At 37.8% G+C, this 26,718-nt stretch overlaps 1 protein-coding gene across 1 annotated transcript in view; it reads right to left on the bottom strand.

Annotated features, from left to right (window-relative positions):
- COG3 (component of oligomeric golgi complex 3) overlaps window positions 1–26,718 on the bottom strand; it is a 34,026-nt gene that overhangs the window by 6,586 nt on the left and 722 nt on the right. The window contains exons 2-19 of the mRNA XM_068929779.1: window positions 24,151–24,297; window positions 23,531–23,592; window positions 21,661–21,826; window positions 20,002–20,076; window positions 19,789–19,881; window positions 19,349–19,474; window positions 17,018–17,098; window positions 16,797–16,840; window positions 16,426–16,552; window positions 15,796–15,887; window positions 12,922–13,061; window positions 11,450–11,610; window positions 8,956–9,061; window positions 6,913–7,037; window positions 5,161–5,250; window positions 3,188–3,308; window positions 780–868; window positions 545–679 (exon numbers count right to left, since the gene is read on the bottom strand). Of these exons, the coding sequence (XP_068785880.1) occupies window positions 545–679; window positions 780–868; window positions 3,188–3,308; window positions 5,161–5,250; window positions 6,913–7,037; window positions 8,956–9,061; window positions 11,450–11,610; window positions 12,922–13,061; window positions 15,796–15,887; window positions 16,426–16,552; window positions 16,797–16,840; window positions 17,018–17,098; window positions 19,349–19,474; window positions 19,789–19,881; window positions 20,002–20,076; window positions 21,661–21,826; window positions 23,531–23,592; window positions 24,151–24,297 (1,980 nt within the window). The remainder of the gene's footprint in view (window positions 1–544; window positions 680–779; window positions 869–3,187; window positions 3,309–5,160; window positions 5,251–6,912; window positions 7,038–8,955; window positions 9,062–11,449; window positions 11,611–12,921; window positions 13,062–15,795; window positions 15,888–16,425; window positions 16,553–16,796; window positions 16,841–17,017; window positions 17,099–19,348; window positions 19,475–19,788; window positions 19,882–20,001; window positions 20,077–21,660; window positions 21,827–23,530; window positions 23,593–24,150; window positions 24,298–26,718) is intronic.

The raw sequence follows: 26,718 nt of genomic DNA, 5'->3' as shown, positions 1-26,718 counted from the left end.
TTGTTCCTGGCCCCTACGATGTCTGATCTTTCCACCTAAGTCTTGTCAGGAACTTCTGTTACAAACAGGACTTAGGAGGAAAGTCCTGCTCAGCCAGCATCTTGCTGGTCCGAGGCTTGCTGAAAACTGACAACCTTTAACAAACGTAACAGCCTTACTTTAAGACCTCCCTTGAAAGCTGCATGACCTGAGACTGTTTTTGGAGGCTTACAAATTCAGTAAAAATTGGATAGTAGGCTTCCTTCTGTCAAATTTCACAGACCTGATTCAACTCAGTGAAACAGAAACATCTTTCTTGATGAAAGAGTATAAAGAGTTGCTTTTAAAAACAAACTGTGTCTCATTCCTTTGATCCTTCAGTCTCAAAAATGCCTGGACAATTCTTGTTGAAATTTAAAAAGAACTATGACCTTATAATGGGAAATGCAATCATCTTCAGCTAACCAGAAAGTACTAGCAGCCTCTCTTATATCCAATTTAAAAACTAATTCCCTTGACCCACCAGTTTTTCAGTTAGATTAATAAACACACAACACCTTTGTACCTTTGTCATGAACTCCTCCAGCTGCTCTATAAACTGCTTGGTCTGCTGCTGAATAAACTGCTCACAGGCTGATTTCAGATGACGATCTACATCTTTTTTAGAGTCAATATAATGTTCTCTGATTTCTGGAGTACCCTTGAAGAGAAGACAACAATTCTCCCCTTTTTATTTGCCAGAGATCATCGCCCACTTTAATGACTAGATTTTTCTTATGCAGTTAAAGACTCCGTATTACCTCCAGTAAGAACTGTATCAAGGCGTTGTTGCTGTTTAGCCTAAAAAATCTTGAAACTGTCTTTGGGTTCAGGATTTTAAATGCTGCATCTGTGAAACAAAGTCACTCACATTGTAAGCAGAAGGCATTGAGCTACAGGCATTTAAAACATTGATCACTCATTTACTCATTAAAGTGGCATAGCATAATTCCCCCCAAAAACATCAGGGATCCCACTACTGTTAGGTGTGCATGCACAAGTACACACGCACAGAAATGCGCAGACACCCACAGTTTGAGCCACTATTTTCTAGTTGTACACGGTTCTGAGTATGGTAAACCCAGTTCTAGTGGTTGCACAGTCTAAATAGATTAATACATTACCTAAAGCAACAACTGACTGCTACTAGTCGTAATTCTACCAGCAAGAAATTCTGCAAGCCCTCTTCCGTTTGTAACTCTATCTACAAATGAAAGGGACTTCACGTAAGTACCCAGTTAAGCAGTTAAAGACAGACAGGCAGAATTTGGCCCACGCTGCCTTGGAATACCAAGTATGGTTGCACAAAATAACCTAGAACTGTGTGATTAATTTCTGTAGTTAGGACTAAACAACAAAACATCTAGGCTGATAACAAGTTCACGTTTATGGTCTCTGCAAAAGTCTCAAAAAGGAAAAGCAGTAATGTCTGCAGCTAGCACAAGACACTAAAATTATTCCTATAGTGTCAGAGGGATGTCATCAACTTTAAATCTAGTCAAATTGGGGTGGAGGGGGGAAATATCAATACATATCAATACAGTTTCAGTAATACCTGTGGCCCCAATATCATTCATTTCTCATCCTACATCTCAAACTGCTTTCTAATTTTAGTAGTACTTCTCTGCCCCTGCTGCTGTATAAAGCAATGGGAGGAAAAACAGATGCAAGACTGAAAGGAGCGCTGCCAAAGGCATTAAACAACGAGCAAATACCAGGCACGTAGGCTTGGCACTAAACTAAGACTCTGCACTCCTATGTAGTTACAGGAGGCAGCAGAGGAAGATTCATTTCCTTCTCTGAGTTACTTCATAGAAACTACACCGATTCCAGAAAGAGCCAAAGTTCTTAATTAGATGCTTAAGAGTTAATCAGTGTGAAAACCTCTCCCCACTGTGTTTTTCAGTTACAACTACCTTAGCATTATACTATTAAGAACAAAAAAAAAAAAAAAAAAAAAAGTACGGAAGCTTGACTTTTACATTAAGCAACGTCCCTTCATCTATAAATACCAAGTTATATCTACGTGCAGAAAGTTTGGCTAGAAGACAGAAAAATCCCTGTCAACCACGTTATTTTACTTCCACAACTCAACAGAAATATAAAGTCTTTAGAGCCCTACCAGCCTATGCTATACTATGTTAAGAATTAAGCACAGTTTACATCTTATCAACCCCCACACGCAGCACAAAGTGTTTTCCATTACTTACCACCACCAGCTGCAAGGCACTGGCTGGCACAAAAATTTATTCAATTAAATAGAGAACAAACTTGTGTGTCAGCCAGGCTAAGACACCAAAAGGATGTATTTACCCTTTAACCTCCAGACAACTAGAAACTACTCAACAGGTAGGAGGTTTCATTGATGTTCAAATGCAACAGGTGAAATGGTTAGTGCAAGAATTTCTCATTTCAAAGTTAAAAACAGCAGCATATTAGATAGCGGAAAAGAAAAGTTACTTCTTCAGCTTTCCCTTCTGGAATGGAAGTAAAACTTGACATGCTTCTGATTACTTTTCCCTTTATCTTCACAAATTTGAAAATTCTGCGACCCTTCACTTTTCCGTTGACAGGTTTCTTCATGCATTTCACAATGTAAGCACAGTACAGTTTTAAAAGATAGGGCCATTGTTCTGTATTTGCCCTTCCTACAAGAGGCGTGGTTGCTTCGTAAAACTGTTCAACAAGGCTGCTTATTACATGTGCAACAAAAGAAACCATCCTAAATCAACTCTCTCAGAAAAGTCTGGAAAATCTTAATTTATTCTAGGCAAGTCAGCTATGTATTTTTAAATTAACCTGCTAAACAGCAGTAACAAAAGATACTCTTCTTTTAAAAAGTCAGCAAAGGGGAGAAACATCTCTTTGCAACGGAAATGTAAATTACTTCGCTGTTCTTAAAGACTGCAAACATAGGTCAGATCAACAGCAAAAAGCACAGTTAAACGCATTTCACACAAAAAGTAAAGAACTTGTTAGATACATTTTGAACTGTCCTTAACAGAGGGCTTTTTTTCATTTTTTGCTTCAGAAAAGAAGAGAATAAAGCAAGAGATTAAAACATGCACACAGGTCATTGCAGGTGAACATAAAATAAACCCAAAACTTCTGCTAGCACATCAAGGGAGGACAATCCCATCCCATTTTGCAGCCAGCAACTGTTCAGTACCTCTAGTTTTCTTAAGGTCCAGGGAAATTTCCTTAATGGTGAATTCAGTGTGGAAAGGAGCAATTTGTTCACGAAGAATCAAAAGATGTTTTATTAAGAAAAGTTGTCCATCAACCTGGGTCTAAAGCACAAGAAAAAGAACATGCATCACATGTTATTTTTTAAAAAAATTAAATGAACAGCAGTTTCAATATCTCCACTTTTATCAGTTACTTATGATAACAAAATTAAATCTAATAATCTTTCTTACAGGTTTTTTCCGACAGTCTGCAGCACCATTAACTATACTCTGGGACCAACAAGTCCCACTTCTGTACTAGCCTAACACATTTAGTTCTAGTGAAGCAGACTTTACTCACGCTCCTTAGAAGAATTATACAGCTGTATTACCAAGTCCATATTAGGCACAGGTTTGAGAGATTATTTGAAATATAACTTAATTCTTCATAACTTCGTTACTTCATATAATTATTTCAATTAATTTATAACTTACAGTTGAAAAACATCAGGGTTGGATGATTAGAAAAAAATCAGGACAGATAACCAAGGTTATTGCAGAAACATTGACAGCACTGTTGTGCAAAGGTCTTATGAGGCATTTTTCTCATATCATTAAATGTAAAGCCTAGTTAATTTCTAAACAGTATAGCAAAGACGCAAAGAATAAAACAAGGCCAAGTTCTCACCACTGCCACAATCGGTTTTGCACTGCTCGTTATTTTAGCTATGTGGTTTATACTGCATGCAGCTTTTAAAGTTCATGGCTCACTGAGGTAAATGGAGGAGGATTCGAGAAAACTTATTTGCTTTGCAAGCTGGAAGAGAACTTTTCTTGACATAACATTGTTAAAAGAGTAAAATGAGTTTTAAATTTACAGTTTTAACAAATAAAAGCGTCACTAAAAATAAGTGGTGGAAGGGTTTTGAGTGTCCTTTTGTTTGTTCATTTGTAATTCTTACATGCATTATTTCAGCTGATAATATTAAATTAACATGCATCAAGAGCAAAGGGATACAGATCCCAGTCCTGGGCCAACCTGTCTAGAGCTCACTGCAGGATGAGTTTCAGACTCTGCAGTCAAAACTAACCTGATGTTGAGTGCTGAGATGAATAATTAACTGTAGAGCTCTGTATCAATTACATATGAATGGGTTAACTGCTCAAGTTAAAGGAAATGTATGGATTTTTTTTTAAGATACGCTTATAAGATTTCGTTTTTAAAAGGACACTGTCAGAAGAAGTACTTCAAAACAATTCTTCACTTCTAATAGTAATGGAAAAAAGTTACAGCCGCTAAGTGTTTACTGTTTATTTCAAATTATCACATTTAGCCTATTAAGACTTTTTTTTTTTTTTAAGTATCAATTTCACTTCTTGGCTGCTAGGAATTAGCAATTTGGTACATTATTTTAATTAAAGACACTGCAGCAGGAAAAAAAGGTTTCATCCAATTAAAGTTACATTTAAGGCATAAATACGTTGGTGAAACTGCTTCAAAATCTGAGGAACAGATGAGAGGATACCTTTTGACTATAGACAGATCTGACCAATGAATACTTATCAAACCTCCTCAAAGTTGTTCATACTTAGAAAAATACTTGAAAACTAAAAACACAGGAGAACGGGGTAACAGGCAATGACAACGAAGAAAGATAAGGAGCAGAGATTTCCAGCAGAATTTTTCTTTAGGTGTCACCTGACTGAATTCCTGTCAGTTACAGCAGCCTGCAACCACGATTTGCAATTCTGCTTTTCAGACGGGCTTGCATACGAACCTTTATCTTTGTTTTGTTCTTTGTTTTGTAATATCTTACTATAACTAGGGCTAGCAATTCCTTCAGATCTCTGGGGACAGAGTAACATACTTTAACAGAGATTTCAATAGAATTCTGAAAAACTACTGAATTGCTTTTGGTATACACGGGGAAAAAAAAATTACATCCAAAGCACAGATATTATATCCAAAGCACACCTTATTTTTGCTGATAGAATCTGCAGCTCCCAGCAGCGAGTGAATGCAGGCAGATAAAGCCTCTTGCGATAATCCCTGAAACACTGCCCTCTGCAGGGATGAAAACAGACAAAAAAAAAAAAAGTGTTCACAAAGCTTAAGCAGAACTCAGAGTTGGGGCTCGTGAAGTATATGCTTACAGGAAACAAAACTACAGGGTAATTCACTAAGAACACATTGGCTAAATGTAGTAAAACAGGATGGAGCCTTCAAATATAAAAGCTTGCTACAGCACCTAGTTAGACTGGATACAGGTATACGCTTAGGCAAGCCCAGCTAGTGACATGGTCAGTGACACCCAGTGCATTCACAGGTACCTGCACAAGTAACGCTCACTGGGTAACCCTAGATACTTCATGTGTCAGAGCAGCGGCGTGTGCAATTTAAACTTGCAAGAAACGTGAGAACATTTGAGTGAGCTTAACCCCAAGCAAAGTCAGATTACCTCAAGTTTGTCACAGGTTAGTAAACAAACACGATAGCTGCCATGGCCCAGTGACACAGAATAACTCATTAAGCTGCAGCGACTAGATCATACGGCTGAGCCGTAGTGTCAGCACAGCTGGCCTCCTTCTCCCAGCAGTCCAAGGCAGCAGTCCTGACTGTCCCCAGAGTTGCCAGTACTTCATTCATTCATTCCTTCTCCTCTCGAGAGGAAGCAGGCAAGCCATACCAATTCCACTAGGATATCCCAGGGCAAAGGGGAAAACAAAAACAAAACTAGACTCTGCAGACGCACCGCAAATGAGCTATGCAAACAACTCAAAAAATAGCCTCTCCTCCAAAGGCCTGGTCAGAAACATCAATGGTAAATACTCATTTACATTAACAAGGCCCATATATTAAGTAATAAGGTATTATTTACCAGGTAAGTAAGGTAATAAGGCAAATATTTTCTAGCTTATTTTTAAGCAAGTAACACCTTGGCAGCAATTCACATAACATCTCTCAACAATATTTTGAAACGCATTAACATATATTGAATAAGATAGAACACATAGAAAAGCAAAAAACACTTGTAGCGAGTTCGTCAGAGGCTTACTAGCCTTTTATGCTGGTAGGTGACAGACAAAGTCAGATTTTAAAGAGAAAGTCTCGAAATACTGGTGAAGCAAACACTGCATTTGATGTGCAGATTCCTACTGCCTCAAACACTGGCGAATGTAAACAGTTGTTTAGTATACACATCAGTTTCCTAAATTTTTTAAAGCTGTAAAGATGTGCCACAAAAAATGGAAAACATTTTGAAAATGCAGAAAGAGAGTTATCATTTTTAATACCAGAAACATCACTTAAGTGTGACGTCCTGCAAAGCATATAGCAAGAAACACATTCCCCCAGTGGTTTCAGAAACAAGTTCACTCTCTGTAATTGACCTAGAACCATCTACTCTTTCCTGTCTCATTCTCTCATCTCACGTGATGAGTACCTTAAGCATCAGAAACTGAAATATCTCTGTAATAGCAAATGTTATAGATATATAAACCAGTGCCTTTTTTCTAATTCTATAAATACAACATTGTCTTCGAAAGCATGACCTACATTTGTCAGTTTACTTGTTTTACATAAAGATAAAGATACCAGCAAAAAGACTAATAAGAAATAGCAGAGGCCAGTAGTTTTCCATTCCTAATTTAGATTAAAATATTTAGAACTGGTGCTATGCGCTTCATGACTTCACTTGAAACACTAGATAAAGAAATATTTGCGTACATCTATGCATCTGTACAGTTTGGAGAGGCACACTAGAGTCCTTCTGACAGTAGGATACCACATCCCATGCAGATCTGCTGGTGAAATCGTCGTCTGGTGCCTGGGATTAAGAGATTCCGCCGAACCTATTTAAAAGTAAAATGCACACAAGAAAAAGTTATCCAACTGTCCTTTCAACTGAAGGAGACTGCAATATGGACTGCACTTTATACTGACCCCTATATTAGCCCCCTGTAATATTACTATATTACATATTTTATTGCACCAAAATAGCTTAGTTTTTTTTTTTTTTTTCCTTCTCAGCAGGTCAGAACTAGATTCTGTGAAAGACATGAATTTGCTTTCAGGGATGCCCCACCTTTACCCTCTAATGAATTAGTTTTACAAGCATGTCTCCAATGACCCCCCCTGCCCCATTTAGCTCAGCAGCTGAAAACGGTCAGACAAACAATTTCTGACAAAAGGTGCATAGGAGAAAGGGGAGTTCCCATGGACTCAGAAAAAAAGAACAAAAAATCCCATCAGTTTTACTTCTTCAGGCTTTTCTTTCTGCTGTGGATGACCTTACAACAACTGCAAAAGTGCAGGGTTTAGATATCATGTTAATAAAGTCAAAAATGATTTTGTCATGGGGTTTTTAGCAAACATTAGAAGAGCCCACCTCCTGGACAACCTTTAACGTCTCTGTACGCTCAGAATGAATTTTCCCAGAACCTGACAGATAGAAGTATTGTATTATTCTCATTTTCCCCTTGGATGTTGGGAAATGGCTGAGTCAATAGCATGATAACTTTGATTCCTATTTGCAGCCATTCAAAAAAGTTAAAGTTTCACCTACTGAAGGGATAAGCCCTTGCGTGGTGTTTGTGTGATCAATGTGAGAAGTGTCTAAAAATAGTATCTTCTCCCTTTTGCAACAAAAAATTTATTGCCACAGCCATGAGAAGGCCTGTCAGACCCTGGGTGCTCTGTGTGAGGTTCCTAAGCTACTTGCCAGTCACTTCAGCTCCTTCTGCAGGCACTGAAAAGGCAGAGGCACACCTCTAAGGGGTGACTAAACCCAATCGTCTCAGACATCTTAGAACGGAGTGAAGGATACCATATAGGTTCGTCCCTTCTCCTGCAGGCAGATGGGGTCTGCATGACTTGCTGCCTGCCTCAGGCTGGGCAGCATATGAACCCTGCTCATCACAGGGTCTGTGGATTCGAACTAGAAACAGGAGCAAGATCTGTGCAGGCCTTGCAAGCCAAAAAGCAAAAAACTGCCAAGTAATCAAAAGGAATATGAGAAACAGCTGAAAGAGCTAAGATAAATGCTGCTGGGAGACAACACCGTCCTGATAAATGACAAAATAAAAGGAGAAATTCTTCATGGGTCTTAGACAAATATTTCAAGGGTTGTAACACTCAAATGACTGACGTTAAAAGAACCAAATTTCACGGCATTTGCTCCCAGTTCACTGTAATTTACAGACATGTGGGTCACATATTTAAGAAGTCAAGGACTGTATCATGAATTATTGCAATAGCTAAACACATTCAAAGAAAAAAGTCACTTTCGCAATTAAAGGCGCACACAAAAGAAACTCCTGAATACCCAAAGTATTCATTTAACAAATGAATTTTGCTTGACAAACCAAAACCACCCTTCTTATCTTAGCACAGCTAACAAACAGGAGCATCCTTAAGTACACACCTTGGTGGCAGGGACATTTTGCAGTAGAGAACATAGAAACTCACTTTTATACAAAGTGTTATAAATGCTATCAACTACAGAAGCAGCTGCTTCACAGAATGGATTACACTATAGCACCCAAAAACATCACAGCCACCAAAAACTAAAAATAAGTTGCTCCTCATTCCCAAATGTTAAGAATCCTGAGACAAAGTTTACTTCTCAAAATCTCTTCTCAAGTGCTCTGGTAAATTACCCATTTAAGATACATGCAAGTTTCTCACTGACGGTTCAAGTTAATGCTCACTCACCATGAGCTTTGTGCATTAATTTGGCAATATGATAAGCAAATATATCTCAAGGCATACCAGATTTAACTAAGCTGCAGGACTCCGGATCTTCTAGCCGGACATCTGAAAATGAAGCTTCAGATGGCAGCTTCTTCTGTTCATCTTTTAAGCTCTGTGCAATTTGCTGCAAAGGAAGACATCATGTAATTTTATTTATTTATTTATTTTTTTTTTTTAAGAAGCAGCATTACACTTCTTCGTTTAAATTGACAAAGCGGTATTAAATTGTAAAATAAGTCTCCTACACTCAGATCAACAGTATTTTAGAGAAATGAAAACACAACAAAGACAGCTTCTAAAACAGTAGCAGAAACACGTTAACAGCAATTTAAGACTGAGAAGCGTTGTACAGATCTGTGTTAAGTGCAGTTCTTTCCATTTTGCCCATTTTTACTGATCCATAAAGATTAACCAGTCAAGCCACCTAGAAACACAAGCTCGAACCAGGGGAACCCAATTCAACACTTTCGTTCAATTGGATTTCATATAGATAATCTCCACGGTGGCTTTACTCCCATGAATGTTATGTGCAGACAGCCCTGAAGTGCTCTCCAGTTTACTCCCTGCAGGAGTTCAGCAAAAAGCTTTCCTAACATTGCTCAACATTTTTATACTTCAACCTTTTTCACCAATTGGTCTGCTTCAAAGCAACTACAGGCAGTAAGAATGAGGAAAGAACTACATTAATATTTGAGCAGAACAGCATAAGCAATAGCTCTGCCCTGTGCTTTTAACATTTTAATAATTCAGTTATCCAGACAAAAGGTCTCTCTAAATAGGAAAGTTCTGAGGCTTCAAAGCGATCAAGCAGCAAAACGAATCCCAAACAAGGTAAAAAACAGTCTTAGGAGGACATACAAAGAGTAGCGTACTTCTCTTTCTACAATGAGCTGTAAAACTCATTTTCTTCTTCTCCTTAACTGAACCGTTATAGACTCCTAATCAGACAATAAGGCCTGGCGTAGACGAGGATGCTGCATTGCTTGCCTGTACAGGGGTAACTAATACAGGTTCTCACAATAATTTTTTCCTCCAGCTAGATTGATGCAATTTTAGCAAAAAAACCCCAGCAGTCCTAATAGTTTTAATAGTATAGTTTTTGGTCACTAGCCATCACGAACAGACGGATCACATCTAGCTGTATTTTGTGTGGTGAGCTTTTCAATTACTTGTTTTCACTTTTCCTTCAAGAACTTTTATTAGTCATTAAACTTTCAGAATAAAATGCATGGATTCCATAAAACTCACTAACCTAGGGATTAGGCGCTTTCATAAAAACCTAGGAATTTCATTTATAATCACTCAAACATAAACCGTTAACATAACAACAGTTTTAAACATAGACAGACAAGATTGTAACAATATAAACTCAATACTGAGAAATTTCTCACAATGCCTGTCAGGTTAGAAGCAAGAACTGAAAACAATAAGGTACAGTTACACAATGTCCCTTTCTTCAGGAACACAGCCAATATACATAAAACAAGCTTTATAGGTAAGGAATGCTCTGATTCTGAAGTCAAACAACAGCTTCTCTACTGACTGGTCAGCTGCAAATAAATTCTACAATTTTCTGAGCACCACCTGTTATTCTGGTGGATAAACAAGGAGCAGAACAGAAAAATGAAGTCCAAATCTTACTAGTAGACGCTGGAGTTGTCATTCTTACTCAGCTCAATCCTTCAATAGCTCAGGTCTCTTTTTATGAAACGAATGGCAACTGTTGCTGTTCTTGGGAATTTCTATTATGTCTAACCCCTTCCATGTAATACTAACTTTCAGTTGCATATCAAACACAGCTTGCTCTAGTCAAAGACTGAATTAAAGACTTCTATTAGCACTTCTTTAATTCTGCGAGTAGCTTCATTCTGAAATCTTTTATCACTCCTATTATTCACCTTTTAAAATAAGTAAAATTACTTGGATTCCTTTCCATAGGAACGTTGACTCAGAGGACTTAGAATTTTCTGACTGCTAAAGTGGCTAATAATAAGAGCTTGAAAAAGGTTACTGGAACCCACTGCTGATCTGTTAAGTTATCTAAAGCTACAGTCAAGCCTCCTCACAACATCGTCTGTGTACAGGGTGCACGCACGCATACCAAACACTAGCTGACCAGTAATTCTGAAAATACACCCGTAGCTAACTGCACCTAAGCTTCTCTCTCAATAAATAAATAAATAAATAAATTTTTAAAAATCTAGTAATAACTACTACTTACAAAAGTAAATAAAAATTTTTTATTATGAGAGGAAGAATTAGAAGCTACTAGTTTAGATAAAGTTGTGAAACGTGAGAATTACAGCCAGTTTTGCTGAGCTGGATGTAAAGTGTCCTTTGACACTGAGTTTGGGATCATAATTTAAAATCAGCAGACGCCACTTTGATAGTGCCAGTAATACTACGTACGCGTAAAAACTGAAAAAACCCATCTGCAAAGCACTATACTACACAACTGTATATGCTAGCTATAAAAAGAAATTCAAATTAAGGATAATAAATAAACTGATACCTCCATCATTTCCAACTTGTCGGGATATGCAAGATCCCCTGGAGCTGGCTTGTAGCCTATGATATCAGTCTGAATGTAAATATGCGTCCTGTAGACAAGACGCTCTTGTACATCCTCTAACATCTGCTTGACACCAGCAGCAAATGCACCCAGTTGTTCAGCTGAAAAACCAAACACACAAAACACCCACAAATTGAATTTCATTACAAAAAGAATTCTATGACTGTAAAGGTTTCAGTACCTCATATAGAGCTGTCACAAAAGTGATTTGCTGCAGAAGTCAGAAAATCTCCGGAACAGCAGCACGCAAACAAATTTATGAAATATCAGGAATTACAGGCTTCGTTTGGAGTCACTTCAGCTCTCTAAATCTTCATCAGACTGGGGAAATTCGATCTCAGACTGAAAACCTCCACCACCATGTTAAGTATTCTGACTATTTGAAAGAGTTGTCGGAACTAGAAGCAAAAGAGCAGCATTTCTGCTTGGATACCAAACCTACGTGCTTCTTTGGTTTTATCACACCCAATGTCTACAGGGTCCCTGGCAAGACTCGAGAAGCAAACTCATCTACCTAACCCAACAGAACAGATGACCCAGAACAGCTCAAGTCCTGTTTTAGAACTACTTTATCAGCCTAAACTTAAGGAGTAGAAAGTCTCTCCTTAAGATTAGCCTAAAGACTATGCTAAGACTTCTGCCTCATGCCCAATAGTGTTACAATTGTACTGTCAGGAAAATGAACAATTCACGATACTGGCACAGTTTCAGAGATAATGAGTTTCTCCGTTTTGTATACCAACCACCAAGTATGATTTCTATTCATTGCTTGTTCAAAGTTAGGACTGAAATGATTCCATTACGCGTTGGTAAGGCTGAGAAAATGAGTTACCAGACTTTTTATGACGGTCAACCCACTTCTATGAGACCACGAACTCTGACACTTTCTATGAACTACATAAATTCCTCTGCTGTCACCACAATTTTTAATGTGTGAACTGCTATGCCAAGGAGAGACAGAGATAGGAAGAAAAAAAAATTAAAAAAGCCCCACACATCACCATATAAGTTTGCACTGTTTTTGTTTCATCATCGTTTATACAGAAGGCTCTATACGAATGAGTCAACCGCAGCAATTTATTCACTTGAAAAGATCCGTTTAAATCAATCCTGGTACACGTATAAGCCCTGGCTGCATGGGTGCTTACATTAGTACAATCTATACGTAACAGGACTCTACAGCACTAGTGTATTACTTTAAACAAAATAAAATACAAACTTTGACATTACAAGCCTCTCTATTATAAATAGAGAAACTATTTATTTAAAATAACCTTGCCTCATCATTGAGATGTTTAAGATCCATTAGAAAAGAAACAAAAAAAAATCCAGGGAGTTATGAAATTTAATAACAATTTTTGTCGTGAATTAGGAAGACAGTTAAAAACCATCAGATTACACCTATGACCTACCATTGTTTTGTACATGATCTTCAAGCATCTCATTTTTGAGAATCCCACAGAGTTCAGACAGAGTCTCTAAGTGAATAACGTGGATGATCATTGGCCTCAGAACATCATATAAGGAAAGACACAACTTCTCCAAGAGTTCACTATGAAGAAAAAATAAAACACAGCATGACAAGCCACACTTTCAGGATCCCAAAATACTAAACTAAAATTATATCACAAACTGATTCTTTTACGGCATTTTTTTTTTTAAAGTGAGGGCAAGAAAGCAAATGCAACAGAGTATCACAGAGGTCCTAGAAAGCAGCTGCTTAATAAACAACCCCCCGAGATCCTGACAGCTCTTTTAAGAGAGACAGGATACCAACTGCTTAAAACCGGGGTAGAGTTTTGAATTCATTAACAAAAGGAATGCCTGACCTCTCACAAAGGGAAGATGTTGCAAACTGATTTACCTGGCTTTTGCATAATGAAACGTCCCTGCTGAGCTCAGAACCATCTCCCTGTTCTCCCCTTGAGAAAAGATTCTTCTGATTCCAAGTATTCAATGGTTTATCAGAACCAGGAACACAGGAACAGAAGCTTGGCAACCTCTACTGTAAGTATTCTCAGCATCTACTGCAACTATTCTCAACACTGTGGCACACACTTTCCAACCTAACTGAAGTTATCAAACCTGTACAAAATGCAACAACATCAAAAATTCCCACTTCTGTTTATTCACTGAATACTCCTTTCTTGTTCAAAATGATGTGTAACTAAGGACATGTGTCATATTCACTCTCAGCTGTATTTGTCACTCCCAATGCTCCCTTTACTAATCATGTATTAGCTGATAATGCTGTTGACATTATATGAAAATTTAAATCATCTCCAATCAAACAAGGAAGTATCACGCAGTAAGGATATTTAAGTATTTATAGTTTGGTACAGTTTTTGGTTTACCACAGTATAAACAAAAATCCTTAACTTCCTTGTTTTGTTTCATTCTTTATGCTCCAGAGGAATTTCTGAAAGGGACACTCAGTTACTTTCAGAGCATAAACAAAAAATGAATGTTCGTAGGGAAAACATTTTGAATTTGTCTCTTCTGTCTTTCTACAGCTTTAGGAGCAACTTGATAAGATAGTAACCCTCCTCATGTTAAAAGCACCAACCAAGAAGAAAGTTTCAACAGCCTAATTAAACAACACTATCTCAGATCTCTTCTCTTGTCCAGATTTTGGTAAGCTCTTAGATCTGTATATAGACACCTAACTAATAGTCCTTCCGAGCATCTCATCATTTTAGAGGAAAGAGGCTATTTATTATGCACCTAGGAATAGCCTAGTATGGTACCTACTTTTCAAAACATTCCCTTCAGAATAAAAATTCAGATGTAGGCAAAAAAGGGGAGTAGGTTGTTATGACAAGGAATATCAACTTTCCATCAAGATTCACAAATTATCAAAAGTCTATTATTATTCTTGGTTTGAAGTGCAACAGTGATGAAATTTTCTGCCTGAACAGTATTTTACACTGACTTCAATTAAGGACATTTACTTCAGGAGTTGGATTAAGTTAGGTGAAATTGGGTTCTTCAGCCAATTCAGTTAGGTCACCTCAAAACCATTAGCATGTCCAGCATAAGACCTCAGTTTTTCAGAAAAGAGCTCCTTCTTAAATTGAGCAGGAAAAAAGAAAAGGCAGCATCACAATCACAGCTACTTATACTCCCAATAAAGGAGTGACAGAGTTGAGGGTAAAATTACTTTTATCTTCTTGAGATGTACTTTTAAAAGTAATCACTTAGCAGATCCTAGCGGCAAGCATAGCATAGTTCTGCTCCTCTGAGCATCCTAAATTAGTTCCTCCATGACTGTTTTCATATCCCCCCTCCTCCCAGGCTCCTATTTAGAGGAGTATTCCTCCAAGCTCCACTGAATTTCTTGGCCTTGGAGTCAGTCGTGGGTTTTGGCTATCATTTAGATCTCTAGCAGTATGGCTCATTTCTAGTGAGCCTCTATGCGTTTCTCCTTTTCTTTTAGCTTTAGAGGACAGGGAGGATAGCGAGCAGTACTTTTTCCAGGTTACACTTAATATCAAGGCGGTGACGCTTGAGCTGAGTAAGATAATACAACACTCAAAGCCGTTGTCTCAGTCATAGTAACAAGAATATGTTTTATTTATGAACTTCATAGCAAGGGAACATGACCTGACCAAATTTTAAAAGTAAATGCCATTAAAACATATCAGCAAAATGGAGAAGGGGAACAATCTACTCAATCGCAATGGAGCTTTGAAATCTGAACAAAAAAAAGCTCATCATATTTTTACAGTATAATTTTTATGCAAGGACAAACACCCTGTCTCTCTTCCAGATCTAGATCCAGATCAGATTCAGATACCACCATCCCGAGAAGTCTGCTACCCTGCCTTTAGTTCAGGTGATAGACAGAAAAACGCAAATATTCCTTGTCTGTAAAGTCCGCTCACTAATCCTAAATCCCCGATGAAAATAGCCAAAGTTTATCAGCTTAATTTCACACTCAAGTAGATGAAAAGCACTTCTGCAATTCACTGTGCAAACCTTGGCATGGAGACAACATGAAAACAGCTGAGAGCTGTGCAGCACTGTAAACTTCTACGGCTATTTCTGTGTGCCTATCTCTTTCGAATCATCCACACTATTTATGGATAATTTAAATTACCAACTTTGAAGAAAAAGAATCCCAAGAACATCAAAATCCAAAGCATAAAGTAACGTAAGTTCTTTTTCTTGCTAGTTCTTACCAAAAAACTGCAATACAACTGTATTTGCCATATAACGCTGACTGCTATTATCACAGCATAGTAAACACTAAACACAGTAAAACAAAAACAGCATGTACCACCTACTCCAGTTTTGGTGTTGGCTTTGTGAAGAACTCATTGTAAAGCTGGTGTTCATCCTGGCATACGTGGACCATAAAGGCACAACCACTTCGCACCTGTATTCAAAGAAATACAAATACTTGATTATTAAACGATTTTCCTTGCACCAATTCTAAAGGAAGCATTACAGATACTATCAATACAGCTAGGATTAAATTGAAGTTTTGTGAAATTCAGAATTACTGAGATCAAGTAGCAAACTAGGGACTTAGAAGATTTTACTAGTCAAAAAAAAGGCTCATCGTGCAACTTCTGTTCCTTTTTGTTTCTGGTAAAATTTAAGTAACCACCATTTATGTTTTTGCAAACACCCTTCTGTAAGGTTTGTTTCACAACAGACACAGAAGAATCTTCCACAAAACACACAACATTAACAAAACTGAAAATATTAACAAGAATATTAACAAAATATTAACAAAATATTTTCAATATTAACAATGAAAATATTAACAAAAAAATTCACATGACTTAAAACCACCAATAAAACTGACAGTTCTACATGTAAGTGGTTAAATTAAACAAACGAATTTTGCTGAGAGATGAAAAAAATGAAAACCTAACATAACCCCCAAAACACACTCCGACTTTTCCTACCAGAGCACAATGATCTCTGTTGTTCTGACTGGTTAATTCTGTAACAGTGCTAGCGATACTTGGACCAAGCAAAAGCTCCCTCTGGTCAAGGTAACACTGATGGATTTCATTGAGAAGTTGTTGATACCTGGCCAAACAAACAAGAAATTAAAACAGTAACTGCATACTGAGGCTTATTTCCTGCTAAACACAATATTCATCATTGTAGACTTGAAAGAGGAAATTGTAATGTCGACTTGAAAATTTTTATTTTTTTATTTTAAATTTTTAAAACTTTATTTTAAATGAAGTGTTAAACATAGCATTATAACAAAATATAAAGAATTTGAAAAGTTAAAATATCTGAACAGAAATTACATAGACATACTCACTCTGGCATTTTCTCAGATCTTTGCTCTATTTGCTCAATAAGAGTCTACTCAATAAAGAGAAAAAAAGAATCATCAGTAATCAAATTTCTCTAATCACTGGAAAGCAATTTGGAAAATTTTTTCATGGACAGCTAATACGCAATGCTTGCGTTCACTAGTAACAAACTCATAAACCCATTTTCATGGCTTCCCTATTAGCAACTAGTTCCCAGTCTACTTACTCTGACTTTGGGGGCAGCTGCTCTGAATTTCACATAAAACAGTGTGAAGGCGTTATCAGTATTTGGCACAGCTGAAGGATCCTAAAAGAAGAGATGAGTAATTCATTAAAAAAGAAAAAAAGCTGTATTTGGCTTCTAGTAATAACTGGCTCAGATGATTAGGCTCTAAAACAGGAAATTGGTTCTTTACATTTATATTCTCAGTTGAATAATTCTTCACTGCTTTCCACCCAGAAAGACATGCTTGTTTCAGAACCCGGATAAAGCCAGATGGAAGAGCAGAACCAAAGACTAAAAAGTCTCACTTTTAGAAGAAGTGTAGAAGTTACACTTTCAGAAATTACTCTATTCTCCATTAGAGATAATGGCTTTCCCTGGACCTGCTACACTTCCACAGATAAACAGCAACAACCAGTAGAACTGAAATAGGACAGAAATCGCTCTTTTATGCATTAGTCTCGGAGCTGAGAAGTAAGTTTCAAGTGGAATGCCAGGTTTTGAGGCAGTGGCCCCTGCAGCTCCTAAACTTAGCTAAGTAGACCACTAAAACTGGAATAGATTCTCGCACTAACAAAGCAAGCACAGACCCAATTTAGCCACCAGGCTTTCTTCTCGTTATCCCTACTAACCTACAGAGAAACAACAGCACCTCTCCCTTTAAACACAGCGAGAACAGAAAAACTCTTTCACCGCTCCTCTTTTCATCCTACAATCAACCTGACTATCCTCTTCTGCAAACACAGATCAAAATTCCCAGATGCTCACACCTACAGAATAGCAAGGAATGCCAAGACCTCATCCGCCCCTCTGCAGTCCTCACCAGACCTCTTTTGTGTTCCAGTAGGAAATCACATCACCTGCTCACAACTGAAATCTCATTTGGTTCAGTACTGCACTTCCAGCAGAAGTAAAAATTAGATGTTTCAACAAAATATGTAAAACACCCACATAAACCCATGTAGATAGGAAGGGGGAAGCAATCTGTCTCCTAACAGAGGTTTCCTCCCTAACTTTTAACAGCTAAGCAGCAGTTCAAACCCAGAAGTGAGAGGTTTAATTACTTTCTGTACACATGCCTAGAGATATCCAGTCTTCACATGAACTCAGCTCAGCCATAGCAACCCACTGCCATCAAGCCAATTCCTGCACCAACAGCAACAAAGTACAATATTTTTTTAAAAATTAGAAAGTAGTTTTGTACCAAACATCAAAAACATTTAGAGCCAATTAACCAAGATCTTCACTCCAAGAGTATCCTTTAGCAACAGTTTCCATGAATGTTGTCTAAAAGCTCTTTATTTGCATCAGTTCTCAATTTCACCACCTTTCGGTTTCACTGGTTATCCCTCACAACACTTAAACTTTGAGTTATAACAGGACTGAGCACAAAGCATACAACTAACTGGAAAAAAGAAAGCAAGCTGGTAGAACAAAGTAATTCACTCTCCTCCTTATCCGCTAAGATACTGCGGCACATGATTAATCAAGTTTTGACGAGACCAAAAAAAAAAAAAACATTCCTTCTCTTCTCCCACTGGAGTTAGTGGGAGTCAAGCACCTACCTCTTCCCCGTAACTCTCAAACATCATCGTTAATATTTTAAAACTGACCGAAAGATACTGCCAAAACCAGTAGGAACTTGTCACAGTTACTCTGCAGCTAGCACAAAACATTGCAAACTTATCAAAAGGAGATATTTAAGTGATTAAGAGCATCCCAAAATGCTTGCCGCCTGATAATCAGAAAAGTCATGTCATGAACTCTCAGGTTTTCACTTTTAAACAGGTTTTATCCTACAATTCCCCTGCTCTTGCCTTCATCCTTCAAGCATTCCCTGCAATGCTCCATGTCTCCTGCGCTGCATTCCCAAAGCGGACCCCTCGCAGTATCCAAGTTTTTCTTGCACGTTCCTCTCATTTCGCAGCACAGGTAGTTTAGACTATGGCTAATGCACAGTTACCAGTGTGCACACTGCTGCAGGCAAGCATGCTCTCTGGACCAGCTGGTTGCTGCCTCTCAGCAGTTTTAACTTAGATGCTTACCTATTCCTGGCTTTCGGGGAAGTTGCTGCTCATCTGCCAAGCCTTCAATTTGCAGGAATTTTTTAATCTTGTACTCATCATTATGCCTCTGTCAGATTTGGCTGAAACTTGGCCAATCAACATAAAAAACTGCGGCATGGAAGATAGGACTGGCCTATTTTCACATGCCACTGACGACACCCTCCTTCCTCCTCCCTCCCTTCCCCAAAAAACAATAGAGAAGAAAACTGTCTGTATTTGAACAGACGTTCCAGTACAGCTCAAGTTACCATTTACTGATTTGCCTTACCCTTTTCATTAACTGGCTTGTGAGGTTCTGTAGTGTGTTCACAGTGTACGTCTTGATCAGGTGCATAGCTTTAGAAAGGCATTGCTTAAACTTTGTCAGATACACAGGATAATCTTTAAAATTTGGCTATAAGAAATAAGAAACCAATTTTAAATATGAACAATAACAGATAGTCGCAAAATACAGCGAAACTTAAGACACTTTTTTACTAGCTAGAAACGCAGTTTGTACAAACTGAAAGTGGTATTTCATAAATATTAAGTAGAAGAATAGTAAGTATAATCAGTTAAAACACCTCAATTGTATAAGCTGCCATCTTTGCTTTCTTACTGTATTTAGCAGAGAGACTATTTTACAGGAAAAGAACACCAAAAAGTTTGAATAGATAGTGTTGAAGCAATACTAAGATTTAACTAAAAAGAATATATTGAATTACTTACATGTGAAGAAATATATGCAATACAATCATCAAGCTTAGCCAGCATGGGAATGAATCCTTCACTGTTCACAGATAGCGTAGGGGAGTTCAATTTCTTTGGAAAATAAGACAATGCATCAGTTGCAAGGAACCAAAACAACTTACTTTTAGTCAAAGTTTTAAAGATTAGTATACTTTCACTTTTTAAGACTATTAAAAGTGAAATATTACTTACTGTGCTAACATTTTCCAGCTCATTAAAATAAGAAAGTTTCTGCTGGATGTTTTCAGCCAGGTCTACAAGTTCTGACTATTCAAAAACAATAAAAAAAGATAATCAGTAACTCAGCAAGTAGTTTAAAATTTTAAAATAAAGTCTTCAGCCAGAGCGATTTTGGGGAGAGGGACCCCAAAGCCGAGACAAAAAACTCTCAGCACACATCAGTGTTAACTAACTCTAAATAACCTGCATCTAAATAAGTACCAAAAAAAATGGCAGAACGTAGTAGTAGTCTCTCTCATCAGAGAAAGACATATTACTCTGCACGGTGTCTTTAAAGATGTATATTCTATATGTTTTTCAGCATTCCACAGGTACTGTTGCACACAAATAGCAGGCTTGTCACCACTACAAAAAACTGATGAAATCCTGTATTTCAGTATTGGAGCCTTTAAAAATTCTCCCTCAACCAGTTTTGAGTACCTCCCATAAAAACGCAAAAAAAGTCCATGCAGATTTTCAGAGACAGTGACTTTGAAGACTTTAATTTACTTGCAAACCCTGTTTCTCTGTGCATCAAAACAGCACTCCTGAAAACCTGCTGCATCCAGCAGACCCTGCAGAGGGTCAAGAAGCATGCAGAACAAACACTGAGGATGGTCAAAAGCTGTTGGGATTATATTTTGGTCTGTAGATTATTTTTGTCCTAACAAAAATGTCTGACAGCCTACAAAAGAGAGGACTTTACAACCGATTTCAACGTTGTAGCTAGTGTTTCTGATTATGACTTAGGAGTTTAAGGCCTTTCTTCTATCCGTTCACCTAGAAAACTGTTTCTATTTCCAAGAAGACGGATAGTTACCACATAGCTGAGGATGAAGGCAGCACATACTAACAAAAATTTGCTCATCTCCATTGTCCAAAAAGACAACAAAAGCATATTCTCTAGCATCACTCTGTTACACGTTATTTATTTTTTAAAAACATAGACTTGTTCAGATTTCGCTATGATTTGTTAACAGGTTAATTCCTACCTATTAAGCATGCAATGTCTCTGCTATTTACTGAGTGCATTCTTCCCATATTTAAAATGATTAAACAGTTCATGAGTAAGAGCAAAGATAAAGTTCTACGATTCTCCGCCCCGCACACGGAAAAGCAACAATTAAGATTGGTTTTGGAGCAGGATCATTTATGACGAAAAGCTCTCAAAAGCTCAAGATTTTTATGTATGCTGGATCATGCTTCAACAGCCTTATGTTACCAATATTTTGAGACCTAAACAGGCATCTTCATTATACTACTGTTGGAACACCTCATAAGGAAAAAGAAAATACCTAGGAGATAAGCTGGTAACATAAAAATCTTTCCCCTTGCAAAAATCAGTGCAAGCAATATGAATTACTAATCTCAATACAGTTTGTGCTTGTCAGGCATCAGTTACAGAAGCCAACATCAGCTAGCTACCTTCTTGACTGAAGTGTAAACCAGCACGTACTGAACAATTCATGCACAGAGCCTGACCCTCCAGCCGGAGGTGAAACAAACTGAAAAGGCAGTCTAGCGCAAAGGAGGGACTGTCACCACAGCTCACAGGTTTCCTCAGCCTAAGAAAAAGGAATTTTACTTTATGGTACCTGAGAAGCTCCCAGTAACCCTCCCAGTAAAGATTACCTGCTCTTTCAAAAGTTGTTCACAGGCTTCGTGTAGCGTTCCTGTCTTTGTGGACACAAAAAGATACTGCTTCTGCAATGACTCCAGATGCTGGAGGGCGCTATTCACATCATTCAGTATAGCATCGCACTGCTCCTGAAACCCAGACAAGTAATCCCTCATCTGTCTAGAGAAAGAGAACCAAAAGACAACAAAAGTAAAATTTCACATTCTGTATTTGCAAATTCAATGGCCTACAGTGACACTGGCACTACCTTTCCCTGGCAGAAACCAACTCTCTAGGGAAAAAAAGATCACTTGCACGAAGCGAGTGTGCGCAATAAGCAGACATCTCCAGACCTGCAAAAATAAAGCCATAGGATTTGGAAGAGCCACTGTAGTAACTCCAGTTCCCTGACATCCTTACAGCAAGTCTACCCAGAAGCAAGCAGCACGCACTGTAGCTAGTCTAGACACGAGCGCACACAGTGTCTAACTGGACAGCACAAACATGCTGACTACTGCAGCCTACTGCTACCAGCTAAATTCTACCTGCCTCGCTTTCAATAGGGGTGTTAATTTGGGTTTCTTCTTCTACACAACTTTCAATTTTCACTTACAAATGATTTCTGCTCTCCTAAAATAGCTACAATTAACCAGAGGGTTCAAAAGCTGTCATGAGGATTGAAAGAGGCTTAGATCAAACAGATTCAGTATCTGATGTCACCAAGTCTGTCTAAAGCTCAATGCAGATATAAACTCTAATTGATTATTAAATATTTGCCAAGCATTATATTTAAATAAGAAGTAATTTGAAACGAATTACTCCTGGATGTCAGGTGAAACGACCGTGTTCTACCTTGCCATGTACAAAGCAGTATGTAAAACCACAACTGTCTTATACAAACCGTTAGTGCACAGTTGGCAGAGAATTAACTCATTGTCCTCCTGCTCCTCTGGCCCCCTGCAGCTAATTACAGAACGGCCAACCTACGAGCCACTCTGCACCCACGATACACCAAAGTATCTATGTGCACTACAAATGGCTCAACTGCCAAGTGTACAGGTGCCCTTTTTTATTTAGGTTGTTAATGATCTAAACTCAGCATAAGCTTAAATCTCCGCTTTTAGGAAATGCCATGTGCTCAAGCGTCAAAATAAGAGAGGAAAAGAGAGAGCACGTTAAACCACAAAAACAGGACAGGGGAATACAGCAGGGTCTCTTTGTAGCCAAGGACAAGTTCTTAAAGTTTCAAAATACAGGCCATTTTTCATAAAAGCCATTAGCAAATTCAGCTGAGCCATTCAGCCACGCTTCAGATAAGACTCTTGAGAAGCAACTGCGAAAGTCAGTGGAAAGGCATTCTTCCGGGCCTAGTGGAAGAGTTAGTTAGACAGAAATAGATGAGAATGCCGTGCCTCAAAAGCGAAGTTGAGCAACATGTCAAAGAACACTGGAAACGTGAATACAGACTCACAGACACAGCCACCGGTGAACTAAACTGTGGCAGCGGAAATTATTACCAGCCGCACCTGTTTACCCAGTCTCTCCGTCACAGGATGCCATTTCAATAGCGGCTGTTGAAAAGGCATGCGATAGCCCTTAAACTGCCTTTGTCTACAGCCCAGCCTGTAACTCAAAACTAATTTCAATTTGTCTTAAGGTAGCATTGGGCAGTTCCGAAAGAAAGCTGTGCTCCTTTTAACTGTCCTGCCACAAGTCCAACAGCCTTCAGGATGGGACGTACAGCTGTAGGAAGAAAATACTTCAGCTGTTCCAATACATTTCCCGATAGTTTAATTTGAACGTGTGCTAACGTTATATGGACAAGATGAAGGTCTTCAAGGTTCAAATTGTTTACAGTGAAAGAAAACGAGGCAGAACACATACCTGTACTTTGCACCTTCATCTTGATCCATCTGCGTCTGTAGTTGAGCAAACCAGGAGAAGAACTAGAAGAGATTTTACGGTGTCAACATCACAGATCTTATGTACAATAAATTAGGAAAAAATAACAGATCTATGAAACAGGAATTCAGAAGATAAACTGCATTATTTCTCTTGATAAAGATAGTGAGGTTTAAGAACTTAATTACTAACCAAGAAAGCAGAAGAGTAACTCCAACACTAAAAGCTAAAAAAGGAAAGACTGAATTTCATCTGTTCTTATTCGCATAAGAACAAGGCTGCCACATTAGCAATCGGGGGGGAGGGGAAGGGGGACTGATATTTCGTCTATTATCAGCAACATCACCTTACTGCAGTGATGCCTTACCATCACATAAGACTCCACTCAAAAAGGGGAAAGCATCTGCTACTAAAAAGCTAAGACTTCAACTATTTTGTTTCAAGTTTCTTCGTATACCTTGAATACCGATAAAATAATTTAACCACCACAAGCTACGCATGAGACCCATAAATTCCAATTCTTTGAAAAAGATTCCAGTAACTTTGAGGAAATTCAGCACAATTTACTTGCTGTGCTGTTTCAATTCTTTCATCCTGCTTACCTGCTGTGCTGTTTCAATTCTTTCATCCTCCATCCCCAGTATGGCAAATCCTTTCATAAGAACATCCTCTGTGGATTCTGGCACCGCAGCTGTCAGCGTAACAGTTAGCGACTGCGACGTCAGACTGCACAGATCCTCAATCGGAAGCTGCTCATGAAAATCCAAACTTTGGTTAAATAACTTACTAAAATAATTATATTCAGCTCAACTACAGTAACTCAGTCCACAGCATCAATTTTCAAAAATCTTATTTTAGTTTAAAAAATAAATAATAAATATAATGGGCATTTTATAAACCTGTGCAACAATAAACTAACAGCCAGCATACCAATATATTCAGAAATACCTAATACATTTCTTCAGCTACACTCAAAAAACACAAATACATACTTATCTAAATGCCATGTAGCGTAAGAACTGAAACTGAACGTACAGATATCTGACATTCTGACAAAGCACACGCCAATCTCCAACTGAACTATATATCCAGACAAACGCACTGAAGTATCCGAATACATAAGAATTCAGAACTCATGTAGAAGCAAAACCAAATATCATTATTGTTTGCACTGGGCACCACCACCGTGGCACAGGAACTGTCAGATTTTTCTGCCAGGTATTCAGAGAAAATTAAAGGCTTAACAGCGCTAGAACTCATTCAAGACATTCATATTCTTTCAAACACTTCTTAATGAAAAAGTTAAGCTAAAACAAAAGGCTGTTCTAGAAAGGCTCTGCTAAATAGGCATTATTAGCCACAACAATATTTTTCAGCTGGAAAAATAGGGGAAAAGGAACTTCAGGGTAATCTTGTTCAAATATAACTAGAGACTGTTTATTAGTTTATATTGCAAAACGAGTTCAAGAAATCAAATTGTGTTATATCGTTTCAATTAGCATACTACTTTTTGATTCACGGACAATTAAAGGATGTTTTCTCTATTGCTGAGAACATGAGTAATAGGAAAAAAGAAAATACTTAAAAAAAAAAAAAGTAGTAAATCCTTATATATCTGGAAAATTACTCACTTAGTAAAATATTCATTGCCTGAGAATGTTAGTCTGACATAGAAAGAACGATCAGCGTTTCAGATATTTGAAGACTTGACCTATCTTTTTCAATTTCCACATATACCCTCCAAAAAATATATCTGGATTAAAAAAACAGAGTCAGGATGAGTAGTCACTGATAATGGAATTGAGATTTCAATTAGATTTCCATAAGTAAAAATTCAGTAGGCAGGACCCTAATTGTGAAGTCAAGAATTGATTCTCTTATAACTACTATAGAGAAACAGACAAGTCCATCAGAGCGCAGTCTTTCAGAAAAGCTGAGAGCCACCATCCCAATCCACGTCAGCAGGAGCCAAGACTGGTTGGAGCCCTAAAACCTCCCGAAATTCCAACTGTCCTAACTGTGCAAAGGTGTTTCAGATCCTTAAGAACATCCTCCAATAGCAGGAAATCCTTCTATAGTTATTTTGGATGTTTGCCAGTATTTACTTTTCTGCAGTTACAAACAGCTTTCAGAAGAGAGAAAACTGGAAATTAGGAACAGAAGAACAGGTTCTGAAACCAAACAAATGTATTTCAAGAAGGAATGTTTCCCCCCCTGCTTTGTTATTTAAACTTTCAAACACTTGTTGATACCCAACTTTGTTAACTTTACAGTACTATAACTTACGTTACAATCCTATTCAACTAGAAAACCCCTCGCAAAAAGAGATAAGTTATAAAGGCCATAAATTATGTCTTCTAACAGCAAATCAAGTAGTTCCTATACGTTTACATAGCAGATCTTAAATATGCTATTGAAAGTTTAATGTGCCTTTTTTCTTTTGGTAAAATAGTTTTTTCTCACTATTTTGATTTACATCAAGAAATTAAATAAAATCAGAGTGGTGTATCTTCTTAGCAGGATATTAGCAGCGCTTAAATACACTTTGCCACTAATTTTCTACAGGAACCAAGGAGTAAAGGAAATACTATAATGTAAAAATATAGCTTAACATTGGACTGAGCTGCTTAAATAAAAGCAGCTCAAATTATCTTTAATTTAAGAGGGGACTTAATCTAATTTATTAAACAATTGTTTCCCAATGCAAATCCATACAATGTTGATTTCAGCACGGCTAAGAAACGCAAACACTTCATTCCTCCTCCCCTTGCAGGGATCACAGCCAGGAAGCATTCATAAATAACTCACCAACTTGTTAGGGTTTCTTTAATATTTTATAACTGTATGGGAGATCATGTCTTCTATTGCAATAATGAGCAAACTGACTCTTAACAGTACTACTAGTTCTCTATAGCACGTCGATTCATTCTTAAGTTGTTACAGAAAATAACATTGGAACCAGGAGTTGATTTGGATGAGAAAGGTGACTCAGTGGTTAAAGCTCTAAACTTCAAGAGGACAAACTCTGATAAACTAAGAGAACCAGTTAGTGAACACAACCAGTGCAAGGAACCCATGAACGCTCTTTTTTCGTTTGTCTGTTCGTTTGTTTGTTTTAGGAGAAAAGCTGCAATAACTCCCTAAGAACCCTCCTGCGAGGGAGGGTGGTC

This window comes from Struthio camelus, chromosome 1, assembly GCF_040807025.1.
Source record: "Struthio camelus isolate bStrCam1 chromosome 1, bStrCam1.hap1, whole genome shotgun sequence".
Lineage (NCBI taxonomy): Eukaryota > Metazoa > Chordata > Aves > Struthioniformes > Struthionidae > Struthio > Struthio camelus.
The sequence above is the reverse complement of the archived record's forward strand: the minus strand, read 5'-3'. Positions and strand labels throughout refer to the sequence as shown.